This window comes from Artibeus jamaicensis, unplaced genomic scaffold (assembly GCF_021234435.1).
Source record: "Artibeus jamaicensis isolate MK-2021 breed Jamaican fruit bat unplaced genomic scaffold, CSHL_Jam_final contig_414, whole genome shotgun sequence".
Lineage (NCBI taxonomy): Eukaryota > Metazoa > Chordata > Mammalia > Chiroptera > Phyllostomidae > Artibeus > Artibeus jamaicensis.
Window position 1 is genome coordinate 5,930,393 of NW_026521822.1, and position 17,560 is coordinate 5,947,952.

Consider the following 17,560-nt stretch of genomic DNA (forward strand, 5'->3'; position numbering starts at 1 on the left):
CTCCCACCCACCCAAACATTAAGAGGCCAACAAGCAGAAAACCCAGGTAGTGTGTACTTTTTCCAGGAAACAATTCAGAAAACATGGAAAAGTTTTCCACTGTTTTTTCTTTATTCTTCTTGTGCTTAAACATCAGTTTCCTTCAAAGTTGTTTTTGCAAACATTTCAAAATACATTTAATGCATACAATTCCCCTCTTCAATAAATTTTGTTGAGTACGGTAGCCTCCCTTTTCTGCAGGGGATACCAAGAGATCCAATGGATGCCTGAAGCCACAGAGTACTGAACCATATATCTACTATGCTACTGTGCCTAAGTTTAACTTATAAAGTAGGCGCAGGAAGAGATTTACGGTAACAATAGAAAAATTATGATATACTGCAATAAAAGTGTGTCAGTGTGGTCTGTCAAAATATCTTACCAGACTACACTCAGCCTTCTTGGCTTGATGTGAAATGAAATGCCTTATTAAGTCAAGAAACTTTCACCTTTTCACTTAAAGGAAACACTTTATAGCTTTTCTTCGGCCTAGCCAAATTGGCACCATCACTAATTTTGCACTCTGGGGCCATTCTTAAGTAAAATAAGTGTTATCTGAACACAAGCTCTCAATATGCCAGTCGATCTGATAACCAAGATGGCAACTAAGTGACTAAGGTGTGGGAAGTGCACACAGCGAGGAGATGCAGGGCAAAGGGAAGAGTCACGTCCTGGTCAGAGGGAGCTAGATGCCAGACTCATGAATCGCCCTGGCGGGGTAGTCCAGTTGGTTAGAGCATCCTCCAAATACATCAAGATTGTGGGTTCAATCCCCATTCAGGGCATATACAGGAATCAACCAATGAATGCATAAGTAAGCAGAACAACAAATCAATGTTTCTCTCTCTCTCTCTCAAATCAATAAATAAAAAATAAATAAAACTTATGAACATTTTATGTCTGGAATTTTCCACTTAATATCTTCAGACTGCAGTTGACCATGGGTAACTGAAACCTTGGAAAGTGAAACCACATATAAGGGAAGATTACTGTATCTGTTTCTAAATAAGTTTTCATTGTAAAATATAGCACACATTTAAAATATTGTATGAAGAATATGTATAATTTGAAGAAAAACAATAAATTGAATATTCAGGGCCCTACCACTCATAAATAGGACACTATCATTATTTTAGAACTTCTGTTGCACCCTCTTCCCTTCCCTATCTCCACAGGCAATTTACTATCCTGGATTTTGCATTAATCATTCCCTTATATTTTAATAGTCATATATGTATTCATATATATGTTTAGGCTAGAGATGTATATGTCTATACACGTGCTATATGTATATGTAACAACATATTTAGTTTTACCTGTTTTTTAAATGTATTTTATTGATTATGCCAATATAATTGTCCCATTTTCCCCCTTCACTCCCCTTCACCCTGCACACCCCCTCCCACCCACATTACCCCCCCCTTTAGTTCATGTTTATGGGTCATACATACAAGTTCTTTGGCTTCTACATTTCCTATACTGTTCTCACCCTCCCCCTGTCTATATTCTACCTACCATCTATGCTACTTATTCTCTATACCTTTTCCCCCTCTCTCCCCCTCCCACTCCACTATTGATAACCCTCCCTGCGAACTCCATTTCTATAGTTCTGTTTCTATTTTAGTTGTTTCCTTAGTTTGCTATTGTTTTTGTTTTAGGTGTGGTTGTTAATAATTGAGTTTGCTGTCATTTTACTGTTCATATTTTTTTCCTTCTTCTTCTTAGATAAATCCTTTTAATATTTCATATAATAAGGGCTTGGTGATGATGAACTCCTTGAACTTGACCTTATCTGAGAAGCACTTTATCTGTCCTTCCATTACAAATGAAAGCTTTGCTGGATAGATCAATCTTGGATATAGGTCCTTGCCTTTCATGACTTGGAATACTTCTTCCCAGCTCCTTCTTGCCTGTAAGTTCTCTTTGGAGAAATCAGCTGACAGTCTTAATGGTACTCCTTTGTAGGTCTCTCCTTATGTCTTGCTGCTTCTAGAATTCTCTCCTTCATTTTCATCTTGGCTAATGTAATAATGACGTGCCTTGGTGTGTTTCTCCTTGGGTCCACCTTCTTTGGGACTCTCTGAGCTTCCTGGATTTCCTGGAAGTCTATTTCCTTTGCCAGATTGGGGAAGTTCTCCTTCATTATTTGTTCAAATAAGTTTTCCACTTGTTGCTGTTCCTCTTCTCCTTCTGGTACCCCTGTAATTCAGATGTTGGAATGTTTAAAGATGTCCTGGAGGTTCCTAAGCCTCTTCTCATTTTTTTGAATTCTTGTTTCTTTATTCTTTTCTGGTTGGATATTTCTTTCTTCCTTCTGGTCCACAACATTGATTTGAGTCCATTTCCTTCCCATTTTTCGAAGTGATTGTACCAATTTCACAATCAGGTTGCCCTGGAAATAGACTGTTAATAAACTTCCTGTGCAGGAAGTTTATTGGGGAGTGCTGTCAGGAACACCTGTAAGTGATGATGGAAGCAAGATTTATAGCCACCATCTTATTTTTTCTATACTTCCTTAACTTCTATATGTAGAGTAGATAAATCTATATATGTAAAAATATATAAATCTATATCCTCTTATTAATCGCCCTTAAAATTTATTTTAACTTTCTTAATAATCCAGAAAAGTAGACAAATATATGTATGGCTTTTCCTAGGAAACTTAATTTATGTATCCTGTTTTTGCTTGAGAGTTGTTGGGTTTCTTGAATCCATAGATGGTTCTTCTATAATTTTTTGAAAATTCTAGGTATTATCTTTTTGTTAGATTGCTTATTTTTTAAAATTTAATTGTTCAAGTATAGTTTTCTTTTACTCCCATGCTATTATCTTTTTAAATATTAATTCTTCCCATTCTCTTACTTCTCCTTCTATAATTATGAGACATGTATTAGTTTTCCTTTCCTCCATGTCACCTAACTTTTCTCTAATATATCCTTTCTCTTTTTACACTGCATTCTGGGTGTTTCCAATTCAATAATTTGCACTCAGCTGTGTAAAGCTCGATTACTGAGTATTTGAATTATTTTTGTTCTCATTTTTGGAAGTTTGTTTTTTAAAAATACTTTGTTATTCTCTGTTCATATTCTTGTAAGATTGAAGTAATTTTCATAGCACAAAATTTATCCTTTTAAAATGTACAATTCAGGGGGTTTCAGTATATTCAGAGTTTTGCAACTACTACCCCTACATAATTTCAGAAAATTTTCATCACCCCAATGGAAACTCTCATCCACATTAAGTCACTCTCCATTCCTGTCTTCTCCTAGCCCCTGGAAACCATGAACCTACTTTCTGCTACTATGGATTTCCTTATTCTGGACATTATATATAAAGCACATCACACAATACGTGGCCTCTTGTGTCTGCCTTCTCACATTTAGCATGTTTTCAAGATTCACTTGTGTTATAGTATGTATCACTACTTCATTTCTTTCAATGGTTAAATTTCATTGTATGGATAAACCACATTTTGGTTATTTATTCATCAGTTGATTGACATTTTAGTTGTTTTTATTATGGGGCTATTATGAATAATACTCTCAACATTGATGTACGAGTTTTTGTGGAGACATATTTTCATTTCTTGAGTATATCCTTAGTGGAATTGTTGGCTCATATGGTAATTGTTTTACTTTTTGAGGTACTACCAAACTGTTTCCAAAGTCACTGCAACATTTTAAATTCCTACCAGCAATTTTTGAGGGCCCCAATTTCTTCACACTTTTTTCAACATTTGTTATTATCCATCTTTTTTATTTTCGCCATCCTAGGAGATGTGAAGAGGTTCTTTCTTCATATTCAAGCTCCCTTTTGTGTCTTACAAAAATATCTAATTCAGCTACTTTATATTCTGTGTCTGACAATACCAACACATGAAGTCTGAGGTGGTTTCTACTCCGCTGGTTCATGTTCATGATTCTGTCATTTTTTTTTTCAAATCTTACTTTCTCATTTTGGGGGACGGGAGTTTATCTTCAGGAAAAATCAAATCCTAGAATGACTATGGGCTCTACAAGAGGATTTGTTCTTAGAAGCAGTAAGAGAAAAATGTTAAATTCTTCGCCTGAGGTTTTTCACCATCCAGGTAGGGCGAATTTAGACTGAAATTCACGGCAGTTAGATTATCAATTCTTAGGGAAGATGTTTTATCCCTCCATTCACTGCTAAAGTTTTAGACAGAAAAGTTTTCTTCCAGTTCCTGGAGTAGGAGACATGGGGTTACCATCCTCAACTTCACTTTTATACTGGCCTACATATTCCTTGCTGCCTATCAATCCCCTTAGAGGTTTTAACATTTTATCCAGAATGTTTGTTTTCAATGGAAGTGTTAGTCATCTGCCATACTAGCAAAAATGGAATTCAGTAAACAAGCTGACTTATCTTTAACTTACCTTCCAGACCATTTAATCATGTATGCGGCTCATCTCTTGGGTGACTCCTATCATCTGACACTACTGAGCCATCTTCCTTTTGCAGTACTCAATATCCAAAAAGTAATAATAGTAATGATCATAACTACACATTTCTGACTTGAAATCACTGAAGAGCAAGTTAGATCTTACTGAATGTCTCTGATGGCTATAGAGTGTAAGTTCACATCACACCACAGGACAAACTGTCCTAAATGTCTTTTAACATTTCACTTTCCCCATGCCTTTGAAGGGAGGGCTACTTGCCACCTGACACCTGCTAACTCTTATTCCTCTTGGAAAGAGAAACGGGGTGGAGAGATACAGGCCCCATCTAACTGATTTCTCCAAAAGCTAGAACATGTATAGTAGAGTTCATCAGAGGAGGTACACATGTGCTGGGGCAAGCTGAGCTCTATTTCATGTATGGAAGAACCTCTAGTGCTGTCAGCACTGATGAGAATAAGAGTAAAGACAATGAAAGAGAAAAAATCAAAGTTAAGCTGAGATAATTTTGCCTGGTATCTACATATTGTCCTTCTCAAAAGACCTACTTAAAATACTTGCACTGCAAAGATTGCCAGCTGTATTAACTTTGCACAAAACAATCCCACATAATAGGAATGCACAGGAATTGGAAGGAAATATGCTAACATGTAAATAGTCTATGCTATTACAGGTTTTTTGGTAACACAGTGTAATGCACATAACTTGGGCTTTGGAGCCTGACAACCTCGGCATTACTCCTAGGCCTGTTATGTAAGAAACCTAACTTCTCGGAGCTTGAGGTTTTTTCACATGATAAATAGGAATAGGAGAGAGGCTGACATACGGAGTCAGTGATGTGAAGTGCTTGACACAGGAACTACATGGACATGTACTGCATTGGGTGCTCACTCTTTCTCTTTCATTTTCTACTTCAGTTATTATTTTAAACATTGCCTCTTCACTATTTCCTTAGAGTTCAACTCCCTTCTTATAAAAGTAGTATAGATTTCAGCAGTTTTTCTTCTCATACAGGTAAGGTAAATGCAAACCCTTTCAGTCTATGAGAAATTTTATATTCACTCTTGAAAATTGTTTAGAAGAAGATGCATTTCTGGATTTGACTTTTTAAACCAGCACTTTGAAGATATTCTATTGTCTTTTGTTTTTTGTCTATAACAGCTCAGTAGATTGCTATGAATCAAACTGTTGCTTTGCAGGTAGTCCATCTGCTCCCTCTGGTTGTTTGATGACCAGTTTTGCCGTTGTTTTTTAAGCACTGTGTGTTTGCACGCACATACACCTGTACATGTTATGTGAAATGTTTACACAGAATTGCACATAATCTCTGTGGACAGTTTAACTACCATCCAATTCAAGAAATAGAATAATATTCACACCACAATAGTCTCCTACATAGCTCTCTGCCTCAGAAGTAACCACTAACCTGACTTTTATAGTAATCAGTTCCTGGTTTTTGACACTTTCAAATTAATATTCCACAATAACATACAACAGTGAATGAACCTCTACAATGTCCTATATAGCACACTTTCTATATAGCAGAAACTGGAAACGTGGTTGTCTCTATGAGGGGTGCTCCATGGCTGAAGAGTGGTAAGAAAGAACTTCTCTCTGCACATTCTGATATCTTTTGGAATTTAATATCATATGCATTTATAACCCTCTCAAAAGATAAAATGAAGACAACATAAAAGGGACATCAATAATAAGGTGTATGCAAAAAAATGTTTAAGCACTACATGTAAATTAAAATAGTATGAGTGGTTACCTGGGAGGGGAAGGTGGGTAAAAAGTATTAAAACATCTTGAAAAATACATAAGATATTAAGAAATCAATGGGTCAAATCTAGCAAAAGCAAAGAACCCCAAGAGGTAAAGCCAGCACTCAACACAACACTTTCATCCTAAGAATATTTGCCAAAGCTGATGAAAAACCAGAATAGTGTTCTGGCAGCTTCACAGGTCTAGAAAGGCAAAAGTCAAGCCTCTCCATCCCTCCAACTAAGGGATTCTCATAAACTACTTCTTCAAGATGGAACTCCAGGGGCTACACACTTCATACAGTCCCTGGCCTAGATGCACAACACCATCAAGCCCCCCCGCCCCCGCCCGAAGTGATCCAGAAAACCTCAAGACCTGAATTTTTAAAAGATTTTATTTATTTATTTTTGGAGAGAGGGAAAGGGGGGGAGAAAGAGAGGGAGAGAAGCATCAATGTGTGGGTGCCTCTCATGTGGTCTGCACTGGGACCCTGGCCTGCAACCCAGGCATGTGCCCTGACTAGGAATTGAACTGGCGACCCTTTGGTTTACAGTCTGCACTCAATCCGCTGAGTTACACCAGCCAGGACTCAAGAACTGAATTTAAATCAAGGAGCTCCAAGACAAGTTGTGCCCCAGGCACCTATCAGTAGAAAATGACACCCCCCACTGCCAGAAAAAGTACCAGCATCCTAGTCTTTTGCTCTACATCATATAGATAGGTCACAAATGGTGGAGCTAAATTTTAAATCGTTCTTTTGACCCCAGAGCCTATGTTCTTAACTTTACTAAACTGCCACAGAAAAAAAAAAGTGTATAGAAATGAATTTCACCTAATATAAAGTTATGAACTATCTGGAGTTCTTTTCAAAACTTGCAGAAATGAACTTCCAGTCAAGGCGGATGCATAGGTAGACAGACTTTGCCCCTAGCACAACCACAAGAAGAATTACAACTAATCTTAAAAAAACCCCAAAACCTAGAACTGCAGGAAAATCAAACTGTATAGAATTCTGACAACCAAGGATTTAAAGAAGCCACATTCATTCAGATGGGCGGGGAGGCGGAATCAAGGAGGTGGGCAGAGAGGCAGTGGAGGCAGCAGTGGAATGGATGTTCCCACTTTCACGTGTGGTGGATGAAAATCGAGAGGTATACTTTGGGAGTAAGCGATCCCAGCCCCAGGCCAGACCACATAGCCCAGGGTTCCCGCACCTAGAAGATAAAGCCCCCTTACCTCTGCCTGTAAAAACCAATAGAGTTGGGGAGGCAGAAGAAACAGGAGAGTCTGTTTAAAGGGCATGCGCAGGCTTCGAACGTATGCAAACCACCCACTCTGGGAATCTCCACCAGGGCAATAGCTAGAAGGGTGCCAGTTGCATCCAGGATGTGAGTAAAATGACTGGGAATGGGGCAAGTGCCAAGCAAACCTACAGAAGCCAGGCATCCCTTTTCTAACTCCTCCCCCAACATAGAGCCACATAATGGTGAAGCAGGTCCCGGCCAGGATAATACCTAAGGCTTGCCCCATACAACTTAACAGGTGCACAAAAACAGGGAATCTGAGCAGCTCTACCTAATGCACAGAAACAAACACAGAGAGCTTGCCAAATTGAGGAGACAAAGAAACATGGCCCAAATGAAAGAACAGAACAAAACCACAGAAAAAGAACTAAACAAAATGGAGACAGCCAACCTATCAGATGCAGAGTTCAAAACAGTGGTGGATCAGGATGCAACTCACTGAGTACAGTGACAACATAAGGAAAGAAATGAAGGCTACACTAAACGAAATAAAGAAAAATCCACAAGAAACTGACAGTGAAGGGAAATAACTGGGATTCAAATCAATGATTTGGAAGATAAGGAAGAAATAAACATTCACCAGAACAGAAAGAAGAAACAAGAATTGAAAAAAATGAGAAAAGAACAAGAAGACTCTGGGACATCTCCAAAAGTGCCAACATTGGAATCATAGTGATGCCAGAAAAAGAGGAGGAAGGGTAAGAAATTGAAAACTTACTTGAAAAAAATAATGAAAGAAAAACTTCTCTAATTAGGTGAAGGAAATAGACAAACAAGTCCAGGAGGCAGAGTCTCAAACAAGTTAGACCCAAAGAGGACCATACCAAGATACAGCATAATTAAAATTACAAAGGTTAAAGATAAAGTCTTAAAAGCAGCAAGAGAAAAGCAGAGAGTTACCTACAAAGGAGTTCCCATAAGACTATCAGCGGATTTCTCAAAATAAACTTTGTAGGCAAGAAGGGACTGGCAAGAAATATTCAAAGTGATGAAGAGCAAGGACCTACAACCGAGATTGCTCTGTCCAGCAAAGCTTTCATTTAGAATGGAAGGGCGCATAAAGTGCTTCCCAAACAAGGTAAAGCTAAAGGAATTCATCATCACCAAGCCATTATTACATGAAATGTTAACAGGACTTATTTAAGAAAAAGATCAAAACTATGAACATTATAATGACAATAAATTCAAAACTATCAACAACTGAAGCTAAAAAGCAAACGCAAAAACTAAGTACACAACCATAATAGGAAAAGAATCATAGATATGGAGATCATTTGGAGGGTTATCGACTGGGAGGGGGAAGGAGGAGAATGGGGGGAAAGGTGCAGGGATTAAGCATAAATGGTAGGAACAAAACAGACAGAGGGGTGTTAGGAATAATATAGGATACAAAGAAACCAAAGAACTTATGTGTACCACCCATGGACATAAACTAAGGGAGGGGGGTTTGCTGCAGGGAAGGGGGATACTGGCTGGTGGGGGGGCAAGGGGGAAATTGGGACAACTGTAATAGCATAATCAATAAAATATACCTAAAAAAAACTTGCAGAAGCATTCAGCCAGCAGTGCAGACATATCTCAAAGGACAAGCACACTCCTTTTTCACGAGGAGGATCTACTCCACTCTTTGAAGAGCTAGCTGAAATCTGTGCTGATTTCTACCCACTGGTCCCCACCTGGTCCTCTAGAGTTACAAGTTTCAATCTCTCTCCACCAAAAGCCCCCACACCTTTTCTTCTCCAGGCCAAACAGCCTTTTGTGTTTCAACGGAAACCCAACTGATACATTTTTAGCTTCTTCATATTAAACCATCACAGATGTGGATGATTCACTTTACCTCTGCTCCTTGTAAAATGATATCTGGACTAACCACCATACTCCAAGCTTGGTCTGAAAAGCACAGGGTCAAGCAAGACCGTCACTTGCCAAGCCCTGTATTTAAAACCAAGTACTGCAGTATAAAAACTGCATTCTACTGCAGTGCAGAAAACCACACTTTTGTTAAGCATCTGAGAGCCGTCTAAGGTGTGTTTTCAAGAAGTATCACAATTCCTCATGCTGTAGGCAAACTGGTCTTTGATTCTTCAAATAAGTGCCAACATTCTCTAGTCAGGGTCTTTGTCTGCTGCACTGGAACAGCTCTTCCCACTCCCCGAATCCCTAACCTCCCCGTTGCCTGGTGGGTTCCACTGAGCTCAAACCCAGCCTGAGGCTCAGCACCACATCTTCAGGAAAGCCCCGCCACATTCCTCTGCTTTAGGCTCCCACCACCCTGACAACAGAAATTAAATAATTGTTACTCATTTAATGACTCTTCTTTACTAAAGAATAAGCTCCACAAAGGCGGGGGCCAATGGGGAGTATCAATAAATACTGAACTTTCTTTTTCATTCTAACATATCCCCAATCCCAGCAGGGCATTGGCACAGGCTTGCTTTCTCTCTCTGCAGCCTTCTTAGGACCCTGATATAAGCCTGGAGAGTTTCTCATCTCCCAGTGCCCTGCATTTAGGCAGGACCAATATTTACCTCCCAACGTTATTAAAACACTTAGCCATTTGGGCTTATTGAGATCTGTCATTTAACACACTGACTACACCTCACTAGCTTTGTGTCAACTGCAGACTCTGCCACTGAACCAGGGACACCCTCCTGGAAGCCATGGCTTTTTAGGGTCCAGGAGCAGTGAAGAGGTCCACGGGCTTTCCCAGACTCAGGCAACTGAAGTGACCTCTAGCGCTTACATCTAAGGCTGACTCAATGACACAGACATATAGGTTGGAAAAGCTATTGTAACACTTCAATTTCCCTGGAATCCATGCCCTCCTGCCCCACAAACACAACATGATAAACAGAAGTGAGGCTGACTTCCGAAGTGAATAAGTAATTCTGGCAGCTTGTTTTTTCCTGGCAGCCTTGTTCTGACTCTTAAGAAGTGCACAGAATTTTAAGCCCTTATGGGATTTCTAAGCATCAACTTCTGGATTCACTGAATTTATGTAACAGGGAGAAAAGTAATTTTATATCAAGAAAGCCATAAATGTATAGTATTTGAAGTAAAATATTCAAACCCATAGTTGTAAAAGGGTTGTTCACTGTGTAAATATAGAACTTCCCCACCTTTGGAGGAAAATGTCAAACTATGGTTCAGTCATAAAGACAAAAGGAAAAAATAGACTCAAAAGTCCCTTGTCTTCTCCTCTAGTTAACCTGGATTCTATTTAAAGATTATCCCTTGATACAGTTACTGAGTAATGATCAGTAACACTCTTTCACACCCTGACCAACTGATTTCCGACACCATCTTCACCCAAGGCAACAGAAAAAAGTCACACTTGAAATGGCCCATGGCACTTTGCAGGGTTGACCCTACAGGTGGGCACTGGTCATCAACGACAAGTCTCTGAGAACCCAGTCTCAACAAGTCAGGAAGCCACAATGGTTTGATCCCTTTCTCCATGTGAAATCCTCATCAAATCACAGTTACTATGTTTGCACACAATTAATTCTATTTAAAAAGGAAATGTAAATCTAATAGAATCTACTCTTGGTAAACCTCTCCCTTCTTTCTTCTCTACACACTTAAAAAACATGTTGTTAACAATTATAATTTGCTTTCTTCTCAGGAGAAATAAACTCACCAGGTCTGTAATTTTTAGAAGTTTCTTCCCTCTTTTGGGCAATCCTAGAGAATGAAAGAATCACCTGAACACTGTTCAGATTTTCCAAGCACATTAATTATCACATTTGCTTTAAGCCAGAGGTTGCATCTCCAACACCCACAGGGCCCCAGGGGGCAGCAGAAATAGGTGAAATGGAGCACATCTTGCCAGAAGCAGAAATAAGTGTCAGCCCAAACTAGAGGGACGATATCATTAGCTCCCCGCAAACTGGTGCCACACAGTCCAATCAGTTTTTCAGAACTTCCCATTTCTCATGAGCATCTGGAACACAAACATTCAAATGTGAAACCTCATTTGAAGTGTTGGTAATAATGTTAAAAAGCTCTCCCATTGGGCCAAAGCATATCACCGGACCAATTCTGTACACAGGAGTCCACTTTTAATTCTTTACTCTAAGCTAAGAAATCTACTTAGGGATCTATTTAAAAGAAGAGGTATGGGGTAAAGGGAGTAAGGGGTTTCAATCCTCTCTTGAAAATGTTCCTTTTTATTTTTCTCCAATCTAAAATATTACTCTCCTTGCCCTAAAGCACAAAAGTAAGAGTGACTACAAAACTCTAAAGGATGGAAGGAAAACAATGCATCAAGCCCAAGGAGTTACCTTCATGCATCCTTTAAGGTTCCTGCTATTAACAAAATGCTGCAAAAGCTCTTAGATTTTTACTCTTACACCTTTTGCCTAACAGCACCAAGGGTCTATTCATTGTTGGATATGTAACTTCTCTCCATCTGTCCACTTTCAAAAATCTGAGGTAACTCTTCCAGCCCTACCCCTTACCATCCTCTCTACCCCAGCTAAGACACAGATCACAAATGCTCCAAACATGTAATATTGTTCAAGTTTTGGAATTACAGTCTGTGGAAACTTGCTAACTTTTTGTCAGAATTTGTAAATTGTTTTCTTGCTGACTGAGATGCTCTCACACCCAAACCATTGTTTGCTATCATTACTTCCTAGCATTTTAAAACATTCCTGAGAAACCACAAAAATCATTCCCTAATTTCTGGGGCTTAAAATACTTAAGGCAGTTAAATTCCATTAGTAATAAATGAGTAGAACCTAGCATTTAAGTGCCTGACGCTACATGGCATGACAGGCATGGCCTCTGTGTTCTATGGAAGGAGTGCTGAATCCACGCCCAAGAATTTCATAACACACTCAGAATGACGACAACCGTAATGCCCTGCTTCGGCCTGTAGTACACAGTCCTTTCAAGTCACTGTCAGCTAAGAGGCACCTGAGTAAGTCGTTAGAATCCAATGTCCATTAAAAGTAGTCCTAAAAAAAAAAAAGTAGTCCTAACTTCTCTTGTTCTCAAAAACCATGTTAGGAGCACTGAGATTGATGCATCTTCTGTGATAACAGTTCCACTCATATGCCCTTGTTTTAATCCAGTACAGAGCAATTAACAAGATATTATAAAATGAAAACCAACACCTGTCATTTCTTAAATGTATTGGAAGATTCTTACTGGAAGAGGAAAGATCAGACAGAGACTGAACTGACAAAAGATAAAGAAATACAGCAAATTATTACAAAAGTAATTTCTGAAATGTTTATTTTTAACCACTGCTAAAACAAAATTTTAGTGCCTTCTGAAGTTCATATTTTGGTAAATGAACATATTAAATTACTGAAAAGCAGAAGAGAAGTTACTGTTATACAATATCTTAATATAGTAATTCAGCACAGTCAAATAAACAGCTACAATTATTTAAATTGCTTTGCTATATAAAACAAGAATGTGAATTACTTTTAACACTGCACAAGTAACCAAAGGTAGCAAATCCAGCAATATTAAAATCTGTTATTAAATAGTATTCAAACATTCCAATAAAAACAAAACAATGAACTTCTACAGCTACAATTATGCCCTTATGAAAGGAATGTACATGGATGGTAAAAAATAAATAAAGTGACAAGAGTAACTAAGATTGTATCTGCACCTTCAGAGCAGAAATACAGTTAAGTGAATGCGTATAGGGTCTTTTGCTGAAAATTAGGAAAAAAATGTACTTCAGTAACAATTTTATACAATTTCAGTGGAAATTTATAATTTCCACTGAAGTTCTAATTGTTTTGTGTGGTGACAGGCAGGCAGGGTTTTAAATTAAAGTATCTTCCCTACATCTTGGGTATGGATGTATTCTTTTTTTTAAATCCAATGGAAAGTTACCTTTGAAAAATATAAAATTTAAAGTAATGTACTGATGGGAAATTGATACTATTACTTGTGGAAGAATAATATTAGTTAAATAATTAGCTATGAAGCCATCTGGGTCTGGACTCTGACAATGAGTCAGTTAAATGTTGCAGCCGGGGAATGTACGTTGTCATCATGGTCCTGGGGAAACCTGTCCTCCACTGCACGCTTGGTGCGCTTAATGAGCAATTAAGTTCTCCTGCCAACAACATAAAACCCTTACCTAAGCAAAATGAAAGTATCGTGAGTTGGATTAAGTCACATCAAATATCTGAAAGGGTAAGTAAAACATGTCACCACATATATATTCACTGAATGAACACTCTCAAAGGTTTTCGTCCATTACATTGTATCAAGCCATCCAACAGACACTGTAATTTCACTGTGATTTATCAGAATAATTTCTTTTCTATAAATCAGGACATATTTTCAAAATCCACATTAATAATACCTAAAAATTTAAACTTAGCTTGAGAAAAGAAGACTATGAAAGTCTTGCCACATTTAAGTCTAAAATAACGTTTAAAGAACCCCTTATCAGAGGCCTCATTCACTATCTTTCCAGAGACACTTTAATGGTTCTAACCCTGATAAACAAAACTCAGCTCTATGCACATCACAACTTTAACAGTTCTGAATAAGATATATCTCATAAGGGCCAAAATCATCAGAGTGGCAATATTTCAATGTTATAGTATAAAAATGTCAAGTAGATTTTTATTAAAATAAGACAGAGCTGTTCTCAGCAAACAGAGAGAGCTCTTTGGAAAAATCACAAAGTGCCTTTACAGAAAGTAAATTTAGACTGTACTTGATTAAGAGATACTGCTCTAAACGCAAACGTTGTCTCTAGGAAAGGACGTTTAACTCATGCTTCTTTTCACACCTGCCAACACTTTGTATTCTTCTCCGGCAAGCGCACTGAAGTGATGTGAGTGTAGGGTCTCGCTATGACTATGAAAAGGCATGCTAACGCCTCGTGACCATCTGACACTCACAGGGGCTGAGTAAGGGCAAGCTGAATGCAGTGCAGCTCCATCAAAATGCAAAAGAAGAAGCATACAAGGGAAATCTCACCTCAAAATGTGAGATTTCTTTTTACCATAAAAGAAATAAACATAAACATTTCAAGCACAAAGTTTTACAAAAGTATATATTATCACTTTAGTTTAAAAGAAATTCAGAAGTCGGTTTTGCTGTTAATCAAACCCGTACATACACTGAAATTATTACTAAACACAACTTGACAGTTAGTTATGTATTTGTAAAAATTCACTCCAAACTTAATAATCCATTAACCTGCATTATAATTAACAACATAGTTCCTAACATTTAAAAACCCAGGTCAGTGCTGCTGCATCTCAAGTTCTGAGAAGCTAATGGCAGAAATGATCCCGGTTATAAACATACATTTCCTGCATTTCTCCACCTTAAAAAAATACTTGAAGAAACTTTAGGAAAATTTATTTTTAAGGCCTGCTCTATTTCTTTATCTTAAATTGAGAAAAAATAAAAGTTGCAATATAACCTCAAAATATTTAAACGGCACTTGGCATTTTTCTTAAAAAGCAAATTTAATTCTTTCATTATAGAATACATTTTTCCTACAATAATTAATAATTCAAATGAACGGAAGTGCCCCTGGTCCTTTCCCCGTGGCAGGTGCTATGTCTTCTACACTTCGTGCAGCTTCTAAAAGTCAGCGCTCAGAAAAAAAGAAAATGTTTTGGAGCAAAACCAAAGTCCCCAACAAAAGTAATTTACTGTAGATTACAAAATCCGCTAATGAGAGAACCAAAAAATTCACACATGCATACCCTTGCACACAAAACCAAGACACAATCTCATTCTCTATTCAAGTCGACTTGTTTCTTAAACTGAAACAGCAGGAGATGTAGAGCCCAGAGGGAATATATCAGAGGTCTCTGCAAAACAGTGCAGACAGATTTTATCTGGGGAGAATCCTTTTTTTCTTTTCTAAAAAAAGCTAGGGCTAAAGGGAAGAGGTTTTCAAAAATCCAAAAGTGAAAATCTTTATTAGGCTTCTCTAAATACATGTCCATATTAACACTGACTTTTAAAATTTCAACATATTTTGCAACTTTATTTTCATTTACAGGATAAGTTGGAGACTCCAAATAGTCAAAAGAGAAATATAAATTCTTACTGCACAATCTTTATAGACATTTTCTGTTAAAGCACCTTTTTTAACGATAATGGTGGATTTCTAACCATGAAAACATTAAAGCAAAGGAGGGCACGAACCACCATCAAGGTTCAAGTGCTCTTCACACACAGAGACACACACTCTCACTCACTTCCCGGTCAGAACAATTGGCAACATTAGCAAGTAATTTGATGAAGGCTGAGGAAACTATCATTTACAGTATTAACAGAAACCTAAAATACTAATTTTGTAAGGAATTAAATAGTTTAGGGGATTCAAAAAGCTACCAATAGCTAATAAAATTGACTTTTAAAAATGAGTCTAAAACTGCCAGAAAAAAAATTGCTTTTTTGATGTCAAATGAGTTACTGATAGGAAACCACAAGTCAGGAATCCAACCTCAGCCACCTCAGTACAGTTCCTAGCAGCACAGTTGATGCAAAAACAATGACATCAGTCAACGTTCCTGAAGACCTCACCCCGGACCTTCCTTCAAATCCATGTTTTTAGTGTCTTAACACACTGCACATGGGTACAGAAGAATAAGATAATATTGACAGAGATTACAAAAGTATGAACTATATACACCACGTAATGACACAATGAGCTTAAAAGCTGTATTTCCTTTCCTCTCAATTTACTTTAAATGTTAATATTCACCATTTAAATTTTATCTTCTGCATCTCTGTCTTTTTTTGTTCTCTCCTAAAACAAGTAATAAAAATATACGGGTTTGGAGTTTGTTCTATGCATTTTCCAAGAGCCAATCGAATAGTGACTTGCACTTCTCCTCACTGGAAGTCTTTTCAACCACTTCATAGTATTTAAGTACAGCCTGCAGAAGGTCTCCCACTTTCCAGCGTTTTTCTTGCAATTGTTTTGAAAGCTAAAAGACAGAAAGATATGTCAAATATTAACCAAAAACAATTTCATAACAAAATTTTTGCTTTATTTTTAACATCGGCTAAAACTAAGAATCCTGCTGTTTGTAATAAAATACTGTTTCCCAGTTATAACAAAGTCTTATCCCTAAACCACCACTCTTTCCCACAAATTAAACATCTTCCTTTCCTGCCATTTATAAATACATCTCCACAGAATGACAACTTGGGATTGCTGGCAATGGAACTCCATAAACCTCACCAAGCAGATACTCTGTGTGGGAGTACAGATGCTATATTTCTATAGGAAATTCTTAACCTAACTAAATACATCTGCCACACCCTCAATGAGAAACGCAAAATAATAAAGACATCAAGCTTCACACAAGGATGTGGATTTTCCTTCCACAACTTATAGTCTGCCTTTTTCTTTTTTTTTTTTTAATACGCCCTCTAGCCTCAACAGAAACATGGCTTTCTAAGTTAAGAAATGGTACTGTTTAAAAAAAAAAGTAAAATATTGTGGTCATAATACACAATATTTGCAATACAGTATACACAAATATCAAATCATTATGTTGTACACCTGAAATTAATATAATGTTATATATCAATTACACCTAAAAAAAAGTACATATAGGTTTAAATAAACTATCATCACCAATCAGAATGTCTTCACTCATTTTTTTCTATTTAGTTCTGTAAAAAATACTTAAATTTTTTATAATCTATATATGCTTAGTTTTTTTAAAATAGCTTTTGAATTATATCTCAATAAAAATATAATTCATATATCATACAATTCATCCATTTACAGTGCACCCATCAATGGTTTTTAGCATTATTCACTGAACTGAATGCAGCCATCACCACGACCAGCATCAGAACACTTCATCACACCACAAGGAGAGCCTTACATGTCAGCAACCACTCCCCACTCCTGCCAACCCCCTAACTCTAGGGGATCACGACTTTCTGTCTCTACAGACTTGTATGTTGGCCATTTCATATAAATGAAATCATTTGTATGAAACAATCTACTTTCCCATGATCAATTACGACCAGCTTCTTTGACTTAGCATAATAATTTCAAGGTTCCTC

At 37.5% G+C, this 17,560-nt stretch overlaps 1 protein-coding gene across 4 annotated transcripts in view; it reads right to left on the bottom strand.

Annotated features, from left to right (window-relative positions):
• Window positions 1-12,774: 12,774 nt before the first annotated feature.
• AKAP11 (A-kinase anchoring protein 11) overlaps window positions 12,775-17,560 on the bottom strand; it is a 54,128-nt gene continuing 49,342 nt past the window's right edge. For all 4 annotated transcript variants that reach the window (XM_053665405.1, XM_037148561.2, XM_037148558.2 and 1 more), the window contains one exon: window positions 12,775-16,464. In XM_053665405.1, the coding sequence (XP_053521380.1) occupies window positions 16,324-16,464 (141 nt within the window). In that variant the 3' untranslated portion in view covers window positions 12,775-16,323. The remainder of the gene's footprint in view (window positions 16,465-17,560) is intronic.